The following is a 16,825-nucleotide window of genomic DNA, read 5'->3' as shown; positions in this document are numbered from 1 at the left end:
CCTAAGGAGAGGTAAGGCTCTGGGTCCTATAGAGCCTTCCTGCTCCCCTCACAGTCCCCTCCTTCCCGCGCTGTCACTTCTGGTAGCAGTATTTGACTGATTGGTCGAATACTGCTCTCTGCCGTCGCAGGAGGTTTCAGAAGTCTTCAGGAGCCTGAGTGCTCCTGAAGACGGGCGGCTCTGTACTGCGCTTGCGCGCTCTCTCACATGTGCAGTACAGAGCCGCCCTTTTAAAGGAGCACTCCGGCTTCTGAAGACTTCCAAAGCCTTCTGTGGTGAGTGATTCAAACGGGGTGACGTGGCTGGAACGAGAGAACCGTGAGAGGACCCAGAGCCTTCCCTCTCCATAGGTAAGTATCTGTTTGTTTGTTTCGCTTCCCATTAGCTTTAATATTTATGAAGAACAATGTGAATGAATTTTTACTTTTTGTGGTCTGGAAGGAAAGGATATTTACCAATTTGTTTCCACATCAGAGCCTGCTGGAACCGTTCTCCAAACTGCTGAGTTTTGTGCTTCAGAACGGGGTCTTCGCCTTGGCATATCTCATAGAGCTGTGCGGCTTGTGCTATCGGGCGTTCACTAAGGTAGGCCACTCCCCCGCCCCTCCCCATAAATCATGGCTGCTCTCTGCTGGTAGATTCCAATGCCTATTGGGGTTGGTCGATGAAAATCCAAAAATTCCAAGTTGATGGTAATTCTATGCATCGTTAAGCAGCCTGACATTGGACCAATGAAATGACAAACCTTAGAATTGTCCGCATCCGGCTGATCCTCCCTTGTGCTTTTGCTGTTTATTGGGAGATGCTCCTTTGCCCATGAAGTTCTAAAACTCCCTTATTTGTATGCAAACAATGGTGTCTCTCGGTGTTGTCTGAGCCACGTTTTATGTAATCCAATTAAGCAACAGATTGGGTTTAATTCACTAAGACAAATAGCATGCCTTATCAAAGTTTAGACGCCTTATCAGAGTAGCATACGAACCCGCAGGGGCTCAGGGCAGGACGAGTGGAGCTCTCGTCATTGCCAATTGGCAGGCATACGTTTGTAGCGCTCGCTATGCTACTCTGATAAGGCGTGTTAACTTTGATAAGGCGTGTTAACTTTGATAAGGCGTGTTAACTTTGATAAGGCATGCTATTTGTCTTAGTGAATCAAGCCATTGTGTTCTGGAGTTTTGGAATTTATGAAATGGTAGCCTAGAAACTCATAGGGAAAATACTGAGGAAGACAGTAACCAAATGCCCCGTGCACATTACAGTACCTCCTCCTCTGATGAGGAGGTGTGGCAGCAGGTGGCGCGGTAAGTGAAATCTACGCCCTGGCAGGGATAACAGGTCCCAAACATGGCATATATTTCAATTAGCAAGGCCCAGCAGTGGTCAAGGGGTAAAAAGCACAGGAATGAGAGTTATTCATGATAGTATTCCAGTGTACAGTGGATTATTTTGGTCATTGTCCAAGAAAGATTTTTTTTGAAGAGCAAGCCAGGGAGAGAAGGTCACAGAATGTGGGCCCACCACAGAGGGACACTGGAGCTGTGCAGAACAAACAGCACTGAGTCCTTTGGCCACGCCCGCTGCTGGGTCTTACCAAAGGAGCACAGCATGGGAACTTGAGTGGTGCACTGATTATGGTGCACTGATTATTGGCTTCACTGATTATTGGCTGTTGGCCCCGGCATCTCACGTAACAGCTGGTGATGTGGGCAGCTGAAAGTGGACACATTGTGTATTTTTTCACTCTTTTACTTATTATTGTCCTTGTAGAATGCATTGAAAATAAGATAATTACTAAAAACAAATATCTGCCACTAAGAAACCCAATTTGTCCGGAGAAAAAAAATATTTCTTGATCATTTAGTTGTGATAATTGATTACTAAGTTATTGCCAAAGTAATCAGAGAGCTGAGCTGCACTATCAAAACAGGGTAGGGAAGTGGTCAAATAGGGTGTAAGACATGTTTAAGATAATAGGTGCTGCCATTATAGACCACAATATGAATTGGCGGTATGACGGTACACACTTTGTACTTTGGCCACCAGAGATGCCAGAGTTTGGCAATTGTATAGCAGGGGAGCTGACATAGCCGCCCACGTCACCTAGTGTCCGCCCAGAAGTGCGGCGGCTGCGCATGCTTGTGTCCATACGCACGTCTTCCTGCACAGTTCCCTGTCATTTCCCTGTCAGGCCTTGGGCTGGCTGCCGGGAGCATAGACGGTGATGGACGGACACGGAAAGCCGTGACGGGTAACCAAGGTGGGTGTTAGAGGTGGGAGGGATCACATATGAATGGACCTATTAAGCAGTAGCCTGTAAGTTCCCCATCAGGTCCGGCAGTTGGTGGACTGTTATGATAGGTGAAGAGAAAAGTTTGAATACTATTGGCTGCTGCACAACCATGTACCCTGTATAAACCCATGCGTAATTGTTTGTAATGTGATTGACATTCAGCAATAGCTTGACAAAGAGGCATTAAGCCTTGAGACGTTGCTTTGACTTGCTGTAATGCTTTTCTTACAATAAAAGAGCATAAATTTACTTGGATGGTGGCGGCTTCATCTCTACTGCTAATTATAAAAGGGGGCATTCAGGGGGGATTTTGTGAGAGGGTTGTGTTGAGAAATGTATTTCTTAGATTGGGAAGAGGACTCTGACGAGCCAACAGAATAACATTCCTGTCCATCTGATTAAAGCCTTGTTGTTGTTCAGTCGCTATACAGTCGTGTCCGACTCTTTGTGACCCCATAGACCACTCCATGGCATGCCAGGCCCCTCTATCCTCTACTACCTCTCCAAGCTTGTCCAAGCTCATGTTTGTTGCTTCCATGATACTATCTAGCCATCTCATTCTCTGCTTTCCCCTCCTCCTTTTACCCTCTATCTTTCCCCGTGTCAGTAATGCTGGGAATACACGGTTCGTTTTTGCCTTCGTTTAAACCTTCGATTCGTTCGGTAAACGAATCGAGTGTTGAAAACGTATGTGAAAATAGTCATAATCTCATTATAGTTTCGATTAATAGACCCCAAAAACGAACGACTAGTGATCGAACATGTTTGATATTATCTCTCTTTATCCATCTAATCGAGCCATTGGTAGGCTTGATGGCTGTTCAGATCGATTATATATTCGTTTATGCTAGTCCGTCCCTGTAAAAAGGGATTTTCGTTTCGTTTCTTTGCAGCCTTCGATCATTGGAAAAACGAAACCATCAGAATCGAAAAAAAAAACGAAACCGTGGGTGGTGATATTAACCGTATGACCGATTATTTCGGGATCGAAAAGGACAAAAGGCACAATCGAAACGAAGGTTTAAACGAAGGCAAAAACGAACCGTGTATTCCCAGCATTAGTCCTACCTCCTCATTGTGTGTCCGAAGTATTTCAACTTCATTTTAGACATTGCTCCTTCTAAATGAACAGTCAGGGTGAAAGTTTACATTTTATTAAGTACAATTTGCCTAGAATTAAGGTAAAAAGCAAACTTCAACCTTGGGTAAGAAATTGGCAAAGATCCGGCCAACCAGTGTCCTGCAGGTACACCACTCCTGCAAGTACAAGGCAACCACGATAAAAGGACACGGCACTCGTGAGCTGTGTGCAGCAACAAGCTGTATTGGAGCCAAACGGATACACTACAGGTTTCAGGCAGAGCCCTTCATCAGATGTAAATGGTGACTGGTAAACCTGAGGAAGGGCTCCGAAGTGGCGTGACCTTTTTTTCGTGCTTGCCTACAATAAACCCTGCTAACTGTAGATACTCTGTAACATTTACTGCATCACCTTGTTAAATAAACCCACCGAGTCAATAAATATAGGCAGTGTCGGCAGGGTTAAATTAGCTGCACACAGGAGCCAAAGAAGATGGATCCTGCCGGCAGAGTATCTTCAATCAACACACATACCTAAAACGCGGAAGAGCCCACAAGACAACGGGATCCTTCAAGCAATGTGTGGTTGTATGATCAATACTGGGGTCAAACCATGAGGCCCATTGACTTCAACATTATGGGAAAAAGTAAGGGTTCTGCAGAAAGACCCCTTATCACCAATTACCTAAGTGGTGATGGCTACTATTGGCATTAACTCTTCCTGATCGGTAACCTTTATTAAAGAGAGCCCGAGGTGTGCTAAAAAAAAAAAAAAAATAGTCTACCTGATCCGGCAGGGCTGAGCGTATCAGGTAGCTGCAAAAACCTCCGCTCCCGTGGGCCGCAATGTCCCACTTTCACTTGCGTGACCGCTGGGTCACGACGATGCGATGAGAGACTGTGTGTCTCTCATAGCGTGCAGGGAGGTTGGGAAGCGGCAGGAGGCGTGGCCAGGGGGAGAGAGCTGCCCAATGGCAGCTCAGGAAACCCTGTAGGAACGCCCCTGGGAGGTGTTTGAAACGGGGAATTCCTCTCCCCTCTCTTTACCTCTGAGTTAGCGACAAATCTTGTCGCTAAACTCTGGGGGCTATAGCGCGGCGGTGGTGGGGGGTGCAGAGAGTGGTGGTTGGGGGACACAGATCCATGTCATTAGGCAGAGAACATGCCTCTGTGTCCCACCTGCAGGTCATAGTGTCTTTATCTTATCCAAAATAGGAAGCTTTCTGTTATTTGCATGCTGAAGTAAGCTTGTAAATTTAGCTTAAAAAAGAACCACAATCCTGCTGGTGCTGACACAGTTTCGGCAATTAGGCAAAGACACCCAGAGCAGGTAAAAAAAAATGGTGGATATATAGGAACATATTTTTGAAAAAAAAAAAGGTTTACATACAGTTTTAGGGCACTCATTTTGTCACCTATTTTTGGATCTTATAACCTCCTTGAAGACAGCACTGTAAATTGATGCTAAATGCTACCAAAAGCCCCTATTTTGTTTGTTATAGCTTAATACATATGATTTCTTCCACTCCCCCCCCCCCCCCCTCTTGTAAATTAGTAAAATCCTTTACAGGTGTAAATGAATGATAAATACAGTAGATAGGTTGTTATTTATGTTGGAGTAAAGTGTTCTGTACATGCAGATAGGCACCCAGCATAACGAGTTAGAACTCTTTACTTAAGAAAAACATGCAGAAATATATCATACACCACCATCAGATAATGCAGCTTACATAGAACAGAGGGGAAAACAGGAAATCACAATACCATAGAGATCATTGCAGCACTTTACATTTTACAGTGCCTTGTGGTTGCTTTACTATACTGCAGTTTATGACAAGACACATAACATTTATATTGTGCTTTTCTCCTGTCGGACTCAAAGCTCCAGAGCTGCAGCCACTTGGGTGCGCTCTATAGGCAGTAGCAGTGTTAGGGAAACTTGCCCAAGGTCTTCTACTGAATAGGTGCTGGCTTACTGAACAGGAAGAGCCGAGATTTTAACCCAGGTCTCCTGTGTCAGTGTTTAACTAATAATGTTTTTTACTACCAACAATTTCTAGTTTTTGCTGCATCCTTGTCATCCAGCATATAAACATTTCAGCAGGGCTGTGAAGTCGGAGCAATTTTTGGTACCTGGAGTCAGAGTTGGAGTCGGAGGCGGTGGTTGCATAACTGAGGAGTCGGGAGTCAGAGTCGGATGACTTTTGTACGAAATCCACAGCCGTGGTAAGTATTAAGGTGGCCACTAACAATCCAATTCCTAGCGAAAATCTTTCGAGCGATCAGAGAATTCTGATTGGAAGAAAAATCGTTCACTACACCATCAGCGAACCAATCTTTGCTTCCTATCTATCACAACCAACAAGAAAATCCAAATTTTTGGTTTGACGAAAATCCAATCGGACTACTACTTTTATAATAGTTCTAATCGATTGTGCCCATCAACTGAGATTATTTACAACCAATCCGATCAGAATTTCTGATCGCTCTAATGATTTTTCGCTAGAAATTGGAACGTTAGTGGCTATCTTTAGACTAAGGAGTCGGAGCTATTTTGGGTACCTGGAGTCGGAGTTGCAGTCGGAAGGTTTCGTAAACTGAGGAGTCGGAGTTGGATGATTTTTGTACCGATAACACAGCCCTGCATTTCAGCTCACAGACTGTTTTCGGTTGCCGTATCCATTCCGTATTCGTATTCAGTGCGGGTCTGCCGCAGTTTCTCTTTAAGACCCGTCCGAACAATAAAACTCGAGGGCAGTAACCCCTCTGAAGATCGATGTGCAATCCCAGGTGTGTCAGCGAGTTTAACGTTTTTTCACTAATTGGAAATGATGTTAATGCATCTTTCTGTCAATAGCATTGATCCGCATTGCGTTGCGTCCATCGGGGGAGGGGGTGAGAAACGCGACATTCTCCTGATTCAGACCCTTCCCCATGAATAATGCTGTGCGCTGCAGGCTGGTGATAATGATTTTCAGCGCTTTCCTCTAAATGAATATGATGGTTAAAGTTTTTAAAGAGAACCAGAGATGAAGCACCCTCTTGTATTTTACCTTATAAATCAGTGGGAACATGACAGTAAACACCTAATCTGCTCTGTGTTTCATTGTTCTCTGTTTAATCTGACTGTTATCACCTCTGATAAGAATCCCCGACTGAGCACTCAGTCTAGCTTTGCTATGGAAAGATTATAGCTGAGTCTGTCTTCTCTGGTGTCTTTTCAAGCCCACGCCTGCCCCCTTGTGGCTCTGCTATAATGACTCGGCTATAATTATTCCCTGCAAAGCCAGACTGAATGCTCAGTCTGGGATTCTTATCACAGCTGATAACAGACACTTTTAGCAGTGAGGATGAAACAGAGCATGGTAGGTGTTTTCTCTAATGTTCTTACTGATATACAGTATATGGTAAACTACATGAGGGTGCTTCCTCTCTGGTTCACTTTAAGTGTACTGGTACATAAAATAACTTAAACTGGGACCCTAATCAGTAATGCCATATACTGATACTTTATTTGTAGTCCCTTTTTAAGATATTTGCCTATAACGGTATGAACGATACATGGATAGATAGATGAATCGATAGATAGATAGCTAGATAGATCAGATCTCACAGCTTCTTCAGCACTTTACAGAGTACATAGTAATGTCACTGACTGTCCTCAGAGGAGCTCACAATCTAATCTCTACCTTCGTCATAGTCTAATGCCCTACCATATTATTATTATGTACTAGCTTATTGCCCGGCGTTGCCCGGGTATGTATTTGGGTGGTGTTGACTCTGAATAATTTTTCTAGCCCTAACAATCAATTACTCACTGACCAAGTTTGTGAGCTTTGCGGTCTTTGGTATCAATAATTTGCATTGAAATGAAAAAATCTGATTGGCTGTTTGTGGCTCCACACCCTTTTCTGAATTTGAACCCCAGTCACCCAATAACCAACTGTACCAGGTTTGAGGCCTGTGCCATTAACAGTGCAAGAATGGTAGTAATTAAATATTCCCATTGAAAAGCAATAGGTGAAGTTTGATACACTTTTGTAGGCTCCACCCACTTTTCTGAATATTAATCCCAGTCACCCAGTGACCAACTGTGCAAAGTTTAAAAACCCTGCCATTAACAGTGTAAGAATGGCTGCAGTTTACATTTTCCCAGTGAAATTTGTATTTGTCTCCACCCACTGATGATCCGGCGTTGCCCGTGTATGTATTTGACTGGTGTTAGCTCCGCCCACTTTCTAACCCTAACGGACAAACTCTCAATTACCAAGTTTGTGCGCTTTGGGGTCCTTGGCATCAATAATTTTTATATTCCAATAGAAATTAAACAAATCAGATTGGCTGTTTGTGGCTTCACCCCCTCTCCAGCATTTGAACCCCAGTCAGCCAATGACCAACTGTAGCAGGTTTGAGGCATCTGCTATTAACAGTGGAAAAATGGCAGCAATTGAAATTATCCACTTGAAAATCAACAGGTGAATTTTGATTGGCTATTGTAGGCTCCACCCACTTCCCTGAATATTAATCTCAGTCACTCAGTGACCATCTGGGCAAAGTTTGGGAACCCTGCCATAAACAGTGTATGCAGTTTACACTTTCCCAGTGAAATTTGTTTTTGGCTCCGACCACTTTTTGTAACCTGGACACACAGTCACTCCATGACCAAGTTTGTGAGCTTTGGGGTCCTTGGCATCAGAAATTTGTATTTTCCCATGAAATGAAACAAATCTGATTCACTTTTTGTGGCTCTGTCCCCTTTTCTGAATTTGATCCCCAGTGACCCAATGACCAACTGTACCAGGTTTGAGGCTTGTGCCATTAACAGTGCAAGAAAGGCAGCAATTGTAATATTCTCCTTGAAAAGCGACATGTGATTTTTGATTGGCATTTTTAGGTTCCACCCACTTTTCTGAACATTAATCCCAGTCACCCAGTAAGCAGCTATGCTAAGTTTGAGAACCCTGCCATTAACAGTGAAGAAGGGCTGCAGTTTACAATTTCCCAGAAAAATCTGTTTTAACTGCACCCACTTTTTGTAACCTGGACACACAGTCACTACACAATGACCAAGTTTGTGAGCTTTTGGGTTCCTGGCATCAAAATTGTGGTAATGGAAGCAGTTTATCCAGCAAAGAAATCTGGCTATTTTTGGCTCCGCCCCTTTACTGAATTTGAACCCCAGGCACTTAACGACCGACTGCAGCAGGTTTGAGGCCTCTGCCATTAACAGTGTAAGAATGGCTGCAGTTGCAATATTCCCCTTGAAAATCAAAAGGTGAGTTTTGATTGGCTGCTGTAGGCTCCACCCACTTTCCTGAATATTAGTCCCAGTCACCCAGTGGCCAACTGTGTCACGTTTGAGAACCCTGCCAATAACAGAATGGCTGAAATCAATCTAACAAATCTGATTGGCTGTTTTTGGCTCCACCCCTTTAGTGAATTTGGACCCCAGCCACCCAATGACTGACTGTATCAGGTTTGAGGCCTCTGCCATCAACAGTGTAAGAATGGTAGCAATGTGAATAGTCCCCTTGAAAATCAATAGGTACATTTTGATTGGCTGTTGTAGGCTCCACCCACATTTCTGAATATTCATCCCAGTCTCCCAGTGGCCAATTGTGTAAAATTTGGGAACCCTGCCATGTTAAAAATTTAGTTGTTGGCACCGCCCACTTTTTCTAACCTTTGACATACAGTCACTCAATTCTTAAGTTTATCAGCTTTGGGGTCCTTGGTATCAATACTTTGTATATTCCCATTGAAAAATAAACAAATCTTACTGGCTGTTTGTGGCTCCGCCACCTTTCTGAGTTTGGGCCCTAGTCACCCAGTGACTGACTGTACCAGGTTTGATGCATCTGCTTTTAACAGTATAAGGGCCTGTACACACTGCTGCACTTTTAAAATCGCATGCGATTTTTAAATCGGAAGCCTTCATGAGAATAGAAAAAGCGCATCGCACCAGTGTGTACAGGTCTCCACGATTTTCATTATTTTTCAAAAGACCTTGCGATTAAAAGTGCATGCGATTTGAAAAGCGCAGCGCAACCGCAGCAGTTTTTACAGGCCCTAAGAGAATGGTAGCAGCTTAAACATTCCCTTTGAAAATCGAAAGGTGAATTTTTATTGGCTGTTGTAGGCTCCACCCACCTTCCAAAATCTTAATCTCAGTTACCCAATGACCAACTGTGCAAAGTTTGAGAACCCTGCCATTAACGATGTAAGAATGGCTGCAGTTTATATTTTCCCAGTAAAAGCTGTTTTGGCTCCGCCCACTTTTTGTGACCTTGACACACAGTCACTCAATGACCACATTTGTGAGCTTTCAGGTTCCTGGCATCAAAAATGCGTAAATGGAAGCAGTTTATCCACCAAGGAAATCTGATTGGCTGTATGTGGCCCCGCCCCTTTAGTGAATTTGGACCCCAGTCACCCAATGACGACTGTAGCAAGTTTGAAGCCTCTGCCATTAACAGTGTAAGAATGGCAGCAGTTTAAATATTCCCCTTGAAAATCAATAAGTGAATTTTGATTGGCTGTTGTAGGCTCCACCCATTTTCTTGAATCTTAATCGCATTCACCCAGTGACCAACTGTGGCAAGTTTGAGAACCCTGCGATTAACATTCTAAGAATGGCTGCAGTTTACATTTTCCCATTTAAAATGAACGGCTGAAATTTGATTGGCTGTTTTATGCTCCGCCCACTTTTCCTGGATTTGTAACCTCGGTCACCAAGTGACCACCTGTGCCAAGTGTGGGGACTGTGGCTTGATTACTGTGAGAATGGCAGCCTTTTACATTTTTTCCATTGACTTGAATGGGTGAAATCTGATTTGCTGTTTGTAGCTCCGCCCAGGTGTGCAGGGGGGCCGCGAGACCTCCAGAACCTATCATCCCAGGTAGTAAGGGATCTGTATACCAAGTTTCGTTCAAATCGGTCAAGCCGTTTTTGCGTGATCGCGGCACACACACACACACACACACACACACACACACACACACACACACACACACACACACACACACACACACACACACACACACACACACACACACACACACACACACACACACACACACACACACACACACACACACACACACACACACACACACACACACACACACACACACACACACACACACACACACACACACACACACACACACACACACACACACACACACACACACACACACACACACACACACACACACCATATTATTATGTAGTTATATAGCACTGACATCTTCTGCTGCACATTACAGAGTACATAGTCATGTCACTGACTGTCCTCAGAGGAGCTCACAATCTAATCCCTACCATAGTCATAGCCTAATGTCCTACTACTAGTGGCAGGATAGTGTAGGAATGGTTGGATAGTGTAATGGTTAAGGGCTCTGCCTCTGACACAGGAGACCAGCGTTCGAATCTCGGCTCTTCCTGTTCAGTAAGTCAGCACCTATTCAGTAGGAGACCTCGAGCAAGTCTTCCTAACACTGCTACTGCCTATAGAGAGCATCGTAGTGGCTGCAGCTCTGGCGCTTTGAGTCCGCTAGGAGAAAAGCGCGATATAAATGTTGTTTGTCTTGTCTACTATATTATCATTGTTATAATTCTGTATTTATATAGCACTGACATCTTCTGCAGCACTTTACAGAATACATAGTCATTTTACTGTCCTCAGAGGAGCTCACAATCTAATCCCACCATAGTCATAGTCTAATGTCCTACCATATTATTATTATTATTATTATTATTATCTATTTATATAGCACTGACATCTTCTGCAGCACTTTACAGAGTACACAGTCATGTCACTTAATGTCCTCAGTGGAGCTCACAATATAATCCTACCATAGTCATAGTCTTATACCCCACCATATTATTATTATGTATTTATATTGCACTGACTTCTTCTCATCTTCTGCAGCACTTTACAGAGTACATAGTCATGTGCCTCCCAGACCTCTGCCTTGGCCCTTCCTGCCAAAGTCGTAGTCTAATGACCTACCAAATTAATAACATATTATTCGGGTTAGGCTTCACGTTTTGGGTATTTTTAGTGGACAACAATACACATGATGGTGACCGGTCCTCTTCATGCTTCCCGTACGGCAGCAGGTGCTGCAGATGAGGTTCTGGATGCTGCGCATGTTATACAGCATTATGGATTTTCTGGGGCCAGCGAGAGGCGTGGGCTGACCCCAGTCAATAGTAATAAGTGGATTGATGACTGACGTTGGCTGTTTTTTTTCTCTGCTCTCTGGCAGGAGAGGGATAAATTCTATCTGACCCGCAGTGTCATCCTGGATCTCCTCCAAGCCCTGAAGCTGAAATGTCCTCTGCCCGACACCAACCTCCTGCTGCTGGTTCAGGTAAAATAAAGGAATGGGTTCTCCAGAGATGTACACTCTGCAGGGGGAGGGGAGGGCATTGTACGCAGGAACGCATTCTCCACTTCATCGGGTCTCTGGGGTCTTCATGTGACAAGCCATCTCAAGGGAAGAGCATGGGAACAACCACACTACAAATAATAACTTATACTCTATATTAACCACTTCTTATCCAGACCTTGTTTCCCCCTTGTGGACCAGAGCCGTTTTGACACTTTAGCTACGTCCCTATTTAAAGGGGAACTGAAGTAAGAGGTAATACAGAGGCTGCCATATTTATTTACTTTTAATCAATACCAGTTGCCTGGCAGCCCTGCTGGTCTATTTCTCTGCAGTAGTATCTGAATAACACCAGAAACAAGCATACAGCTAGTCTTGTCAGATCTGACATTAAAGTCTGAAACGCCTGATCTGCTGCATGCTTGTTCAGGGGCTATGGCTAATAGTATTAGAGGCAGAGGATCAGCAGGGCTGCCAGGCAACTGGTATTGCTTAAAAGGAAATAAACATGGCAGACTCCATATGCCTCTCTCTTCAGTTCCCCTTTAACCACTTAAGTCTATCTGGTCGGATATATCAGTCCAGATAGACTACCCTCAAGCTACCTTTCATTGATCTAAACCCCCGTTAGAAAGACCGACAGCTTCTATGAGAAGCCGCGATCTTTCTAAAGAAAAAACAAGTTTCACCTCCTCCCTTTAGGGCTGGTCCACACGGACGTTTTGCTGCCATTAAACGCAGTGTTTTAAAAGTAACGTTTTTAGGGATCTAACGCACTCCCATGCAAGTGAATGGGAGTGTTTAGTACAAGCTTTTGCAGGCTTTCATGGCCTGACATATCATTGCTCTGCTGATGACACCCAGCTACAGTATATTTGTCATTCAAACCTGGCGTCACAGAACCTACTCCACAAATAAACGCATGTTTAGCTGAGCTTAAGGAGTGGATGAATAATAATTGGCTAAAACGTAATGCTGACAAAATTAAGTTTCTTGTTATCAAGGGCCAGGGCTCAACAGCAAAGCAGCCCCAGTCTCAACCAACACCGCTAAGGATAGGGAGCTCAGACCTGAACAACTCAGACTGTGTGCGCAGCCTGGGAGTACTGATTGATGGGAAATTAAGCTTCAGGAATCAAATCTCAGCTGTTGTGAAACATTCCTTCTTTCACCTAAGGAATATTGCAAGGATTAAGCCTTTTGTCATGCTGTCCCTACACTTTGGAACACCCTGCCACACCCAATCAGGACAGCTCCATCCCTGGAAGCATTTAAGTCTAAACTGAAAACCTACCTCTTCAGTCTGGCATTTATGAACACCTGACTATCTCCTCTGTAACACAACCCAGCCTGCTACCCTGTATTGATCTGAGACACAACTATGCACTTTGAGTCCTATGGGAGAAAAGCGCTTTATAAATGTTATTGTATTGTATTATGAAAGCCTGGCAGTTGATCCCAGCGTCTAGTCTTATCTCAAAAGCAACATGCAGCTTCTAGAAGGCATTTGAAAGCCAAAGAAAGCCCATAAAAGCCCAGCCTTTCCATATACTTCCTGCAAAACCCCAGAAAATGCAACGCTCTCCTGAAAGCCATTAAAGGATACCCAAACTGACATGTGACATGATGAGATAGACATGTGTAAGAAATTCCAACTATAAAACACTTTCCTAGCAGAAAATTGCTTCGGAGAGCAAGAAAGAGGTAAAAAGGGGAATTTCTTATGAGTGAGGGTCACACTGTAGTCACTTCCTGTCTGAGTCAGGACTGAGTCAGCCACTTACATACCTGATATTTAACTCTTTCAGGCAGAGAAAGAAAAAAAAGGAACACAGCATAGTTGTGTGCTAGGCACTGTGCATACACATGTCTATCTCATCATGTCACATGTCACTTCGGGTATCCTTTAAAAGTCTTCAAAAGCCATTAAAAGCTAAGCTATTAAATGCTGGCATCTTGAAAAGAAAAACCACAGCGTTTGAACGAAACGCTAAGCAGAAGCTCAGCAGAAGCCCATGTGAACCAGCCCTTACGCTTACAGGAAGAAAAAAAAATTGACTGCGGCCATCTTGTGGCCAAATTGTAATACTATATCTACATAATTTTTTTTTAAACACACACAATAAATTACATTTAAAATTATCACCTAAGGGTCTGGATATTTTTTTAAATATGCATGTCAAGAGGGTATATTACTATTATTTTTTTTAAATTATACGCTTGTAAATAGTGATGGACGCAATCCTTAAAAAATGCACCTTTATTTCCAAATAAAATATTGGCACCATACATGTGTAATAGGGACATAATTTAAATGGTGTAATAACCGGGACAAATAGGCAAATAAAATGTGTGGGTTTTAATTATGGTAGCATGTATTGTTTTAAAGCTACAATGGCCGAAAACTGAGAAATAATGAATTTTTCAATTTTTTTAATAATTCATAGCAAAATGTACCACCCAAAGAAAGCCTAATTGGTGGCGGAAAAAAACAAGATATACCGTAGATCATTTCATTGTGATAATTAGTGATAAAGTTATTGGTGAATGAATGGGAGGTGAAAATTGCTCGGATGCATAAGATGAAAAATGACTGAAGGCTGAGGTGGTTAAAGCTTATACTTGAAAATTAAAGGACAACTATCATAAAACTGTAACCTACATACATACAAAATGTACATTTCTCCCTGAGGAAAATTATCTCTCAATTACATTGCATATGTTATGCAATTACTATGCTGCTGTCATTTACAGAAGATTGTAATCAGCTGACAGATCTTACAGATTTTGGACTAGTCAATCTCCTCATAGGAGAGTCTCAGAATTTCCTTTATTTACAAAAGCACTTTCTGAACTGCAGTTGCTTAGTCCATCTGCCATAATACTGTGCAAGTGAGTAGGGAGGCTGGCCATTATCTATGTATAAATTCATTCCAGGGAGTGCTTTTTGTAAAGAATAAAGGAAACGCTGAGAACTCCCCATGAGGAGATAGAGTAGGCAATAAACATCTGACAGGTTCTACACTAGTCTAAGTGCGAGGAACTTAGGGGGAAAAGTCATTATAGTACATTTTTCTCTAGGAGAAATGTATTTTATTTGTCTGTGCACATATGAATGTTCAGTTTTACAAATTTAAACTTAAAGAGGAACTGTAACGACAAAACGGCCCCTGGGGGGTACTCACCTCGGGTGGGGGAAGCCTCCAGATCCTAAGGCCTCGTTCACATCTGCTGCGCTGAAAAACGTGTTAAAGCGCATGGTAAAAAACGCATGCGCTTGTGCGCGCTTTAGTCCGCGTTTCTGTGCGTTGCGCTGCGCTTCTTTAAAGCACGTTTTGCTTACTGTAGCAGCAGCAGTTGTCAATAAAACTTTGTTTTTGTATGTAAATGTATTTTTTTCTCCAATTAGGGGTAAAAAACGCATGCGCTTCTATGCGCTTGTACGCGCTTCTATGCGCTAAAAAAGCGGACCCATTCACTTGCATTGCTGTGCGCTTTCCAGCTCAGCGCACAGAAATGCCTGCAACACTACGTTTCTGTAACGCTGCTCAGCGCAGCGCATAGATGTGAACCAGCTACATTAGTTACATGGAAAAATCAAAACCTTGCTGAACGCACAGGGCAGTGCGCTGTGGAAAGCGCACAGAAACGGCCCTGATGTGAACGAGGCCTAATGAGGCTTCCCACGCCGTCCTCCATCCGTCAGGGGTCTTGCTGCAGCCCTCCGTGCAGCGGTGACGTAATATTTACCGTCCTGGCTCCTGCGCAGGCGCTCTGACGGCTGACGGCTCCGAAGTAGGCGGAAATACCCGATCGCCGTCGGGTCTGCTCTACTGCGCAGGCGCAAGTTTCCGGCGCCTGCGCAGTAGAGCGGACCCGACGGAGATCGGGTATTTCCGTCTATTTCCGTGCCGAAAGTCGCCACAGCGCCCCCGCTGGAGCCAGCAAAGGTAAATATTGAACTGACAGTCGGCACAGTCGCCGGCTGTTCGGAGGGCTGCATCGAGACCCCCGTGGGACAGAGGACGGCATGGGAAGCCTCATTAGGATCCGGAGGCTTCCCCCACCCGAGGTGAGTACCCCCCAGGGGATCTTTTTAATGTTACAGAGTCTCTTTAACCTGCTGAGCGGTCTGGACGAGCTCAGCTCGTCCAACACCGCCAGAGGCTGCCGCTCAGGCCCTGCTGGGCCGATTTTCGTCAAATAAAAAGCAGCACACGCAGCCGGCACTTTGCCAGCCGCGTGTGCTGCCTGATCGCCGCCGCTCTGCGGCGATCCGCCGCGAGCAGCGGCGAAAGAGGGTCCCCCCAGCCGCCTGAGCCCAGCGTAGCCGGAACAAAAAGTTCCGGCCAGCGCTAAGGGCTGGATCGGAGGCGGCTGACGTCAGGACGTCGGCTGACGTCGATGACGTCACTCCGCTCGTCGCTATGGCGACGATGTAAGCAAAACAAGGAAGGCCGCTCATTGCGGCCTTCCTTGTTTATTCTGGGCGCCGGAGGCGATCGGAAGAACGCCTCCGGAGCGCCCTCTAGTGGGCTTTCATGCAGCCAACTTTCAGTTGGCTGCATGAAATAGTTTTTTTTTAATTTAAAAAAAACCCTCCCGCAGCCACCCTGGCGATTTAATCAGAACGCCAGGGTGGTTAAAGTAAAATTAAACATTTGAAACATACTCAATATTTACAGCACAAAGTGCATTTTAATACGATAGTCTGAATGGTGCAGGGTTACTTTCAGCCTCTAGATGGCAGTAGTTGCCTGGGATGCACTTTTTCCAAATAGAAGGTCAATGAGATGGTAATAATTCTGTCCTGAATGCAAATCTAATGCAAATTGTTTGCAGTTTGGAATCAGATCATTTAAATGAAATTTCTGCCATTTTGAGTTGGCCAAAATTCCAGGCGACGTACAATCTGCATTACATTTGCATGCAAGCCATATTATTGGCATTTCTAGGATCTTCTGTGCTGTTTTAGAGTACAACTTTCAGTTCAGGTTATTCCCTATTCTGCTTAACCATTTTTACATGACATTTAAAGAGACACTGAAGCGAAAAAAA

The 16,825-nt window shown here is 44.1% G+C and overlaps 1 protein-coding gene across 6 annotated transcripts in view; it reads left to right on the top strand.

Annotated features, from left to right (window-relative positions):
- UNC79 (unc-79 homolog, NALCN channel complex subunit) overlaps positions 1–16,825 on the top strand; it is a 282,366-nt gene that overhangs the window by 230,230 nt on the left and 35,311 nt on the right. For all 6 annotated transcript variants that reach the window (XR_011024177.1, XM_068254657.1, XM_068254659.1 and 3 more), the window contains 2 exons: positions 475–585; positions 11,645–11,749. Coding sequence is in view for 5 of the 6 variants with exons in the window: in XM_068254657.1 (XP_068110758.1) it covers positions 475–585; positions 11,645–11,749 (216 nt within the window). In the remaining variant the exon portion in view is untranslated. The remainder of the gene's footprint in view (positions 1–474; positions 586–11,644; positions 11,750–16,825) is intronic.

This window comes from Hyperolius riggenbachi, chromosome 9, assembly GCF_040937935.1.
Source record: "Hyperolius riggenbachi isolate aHypRig1 chromosome 9, aHypRig1.pri, whole genome shotgun sequence".
Lineage (NCBI taxonomy): Eukaryota > Metazoa > Chordata > Amphibia > Anura > Hyperoliidae > Hyperolius > Hyperolius riggenbachi.
Note: the sequence above shows the minus strand (reverse complement) of the source record. Positions and strands in the feature narration are given on the sequence as shown.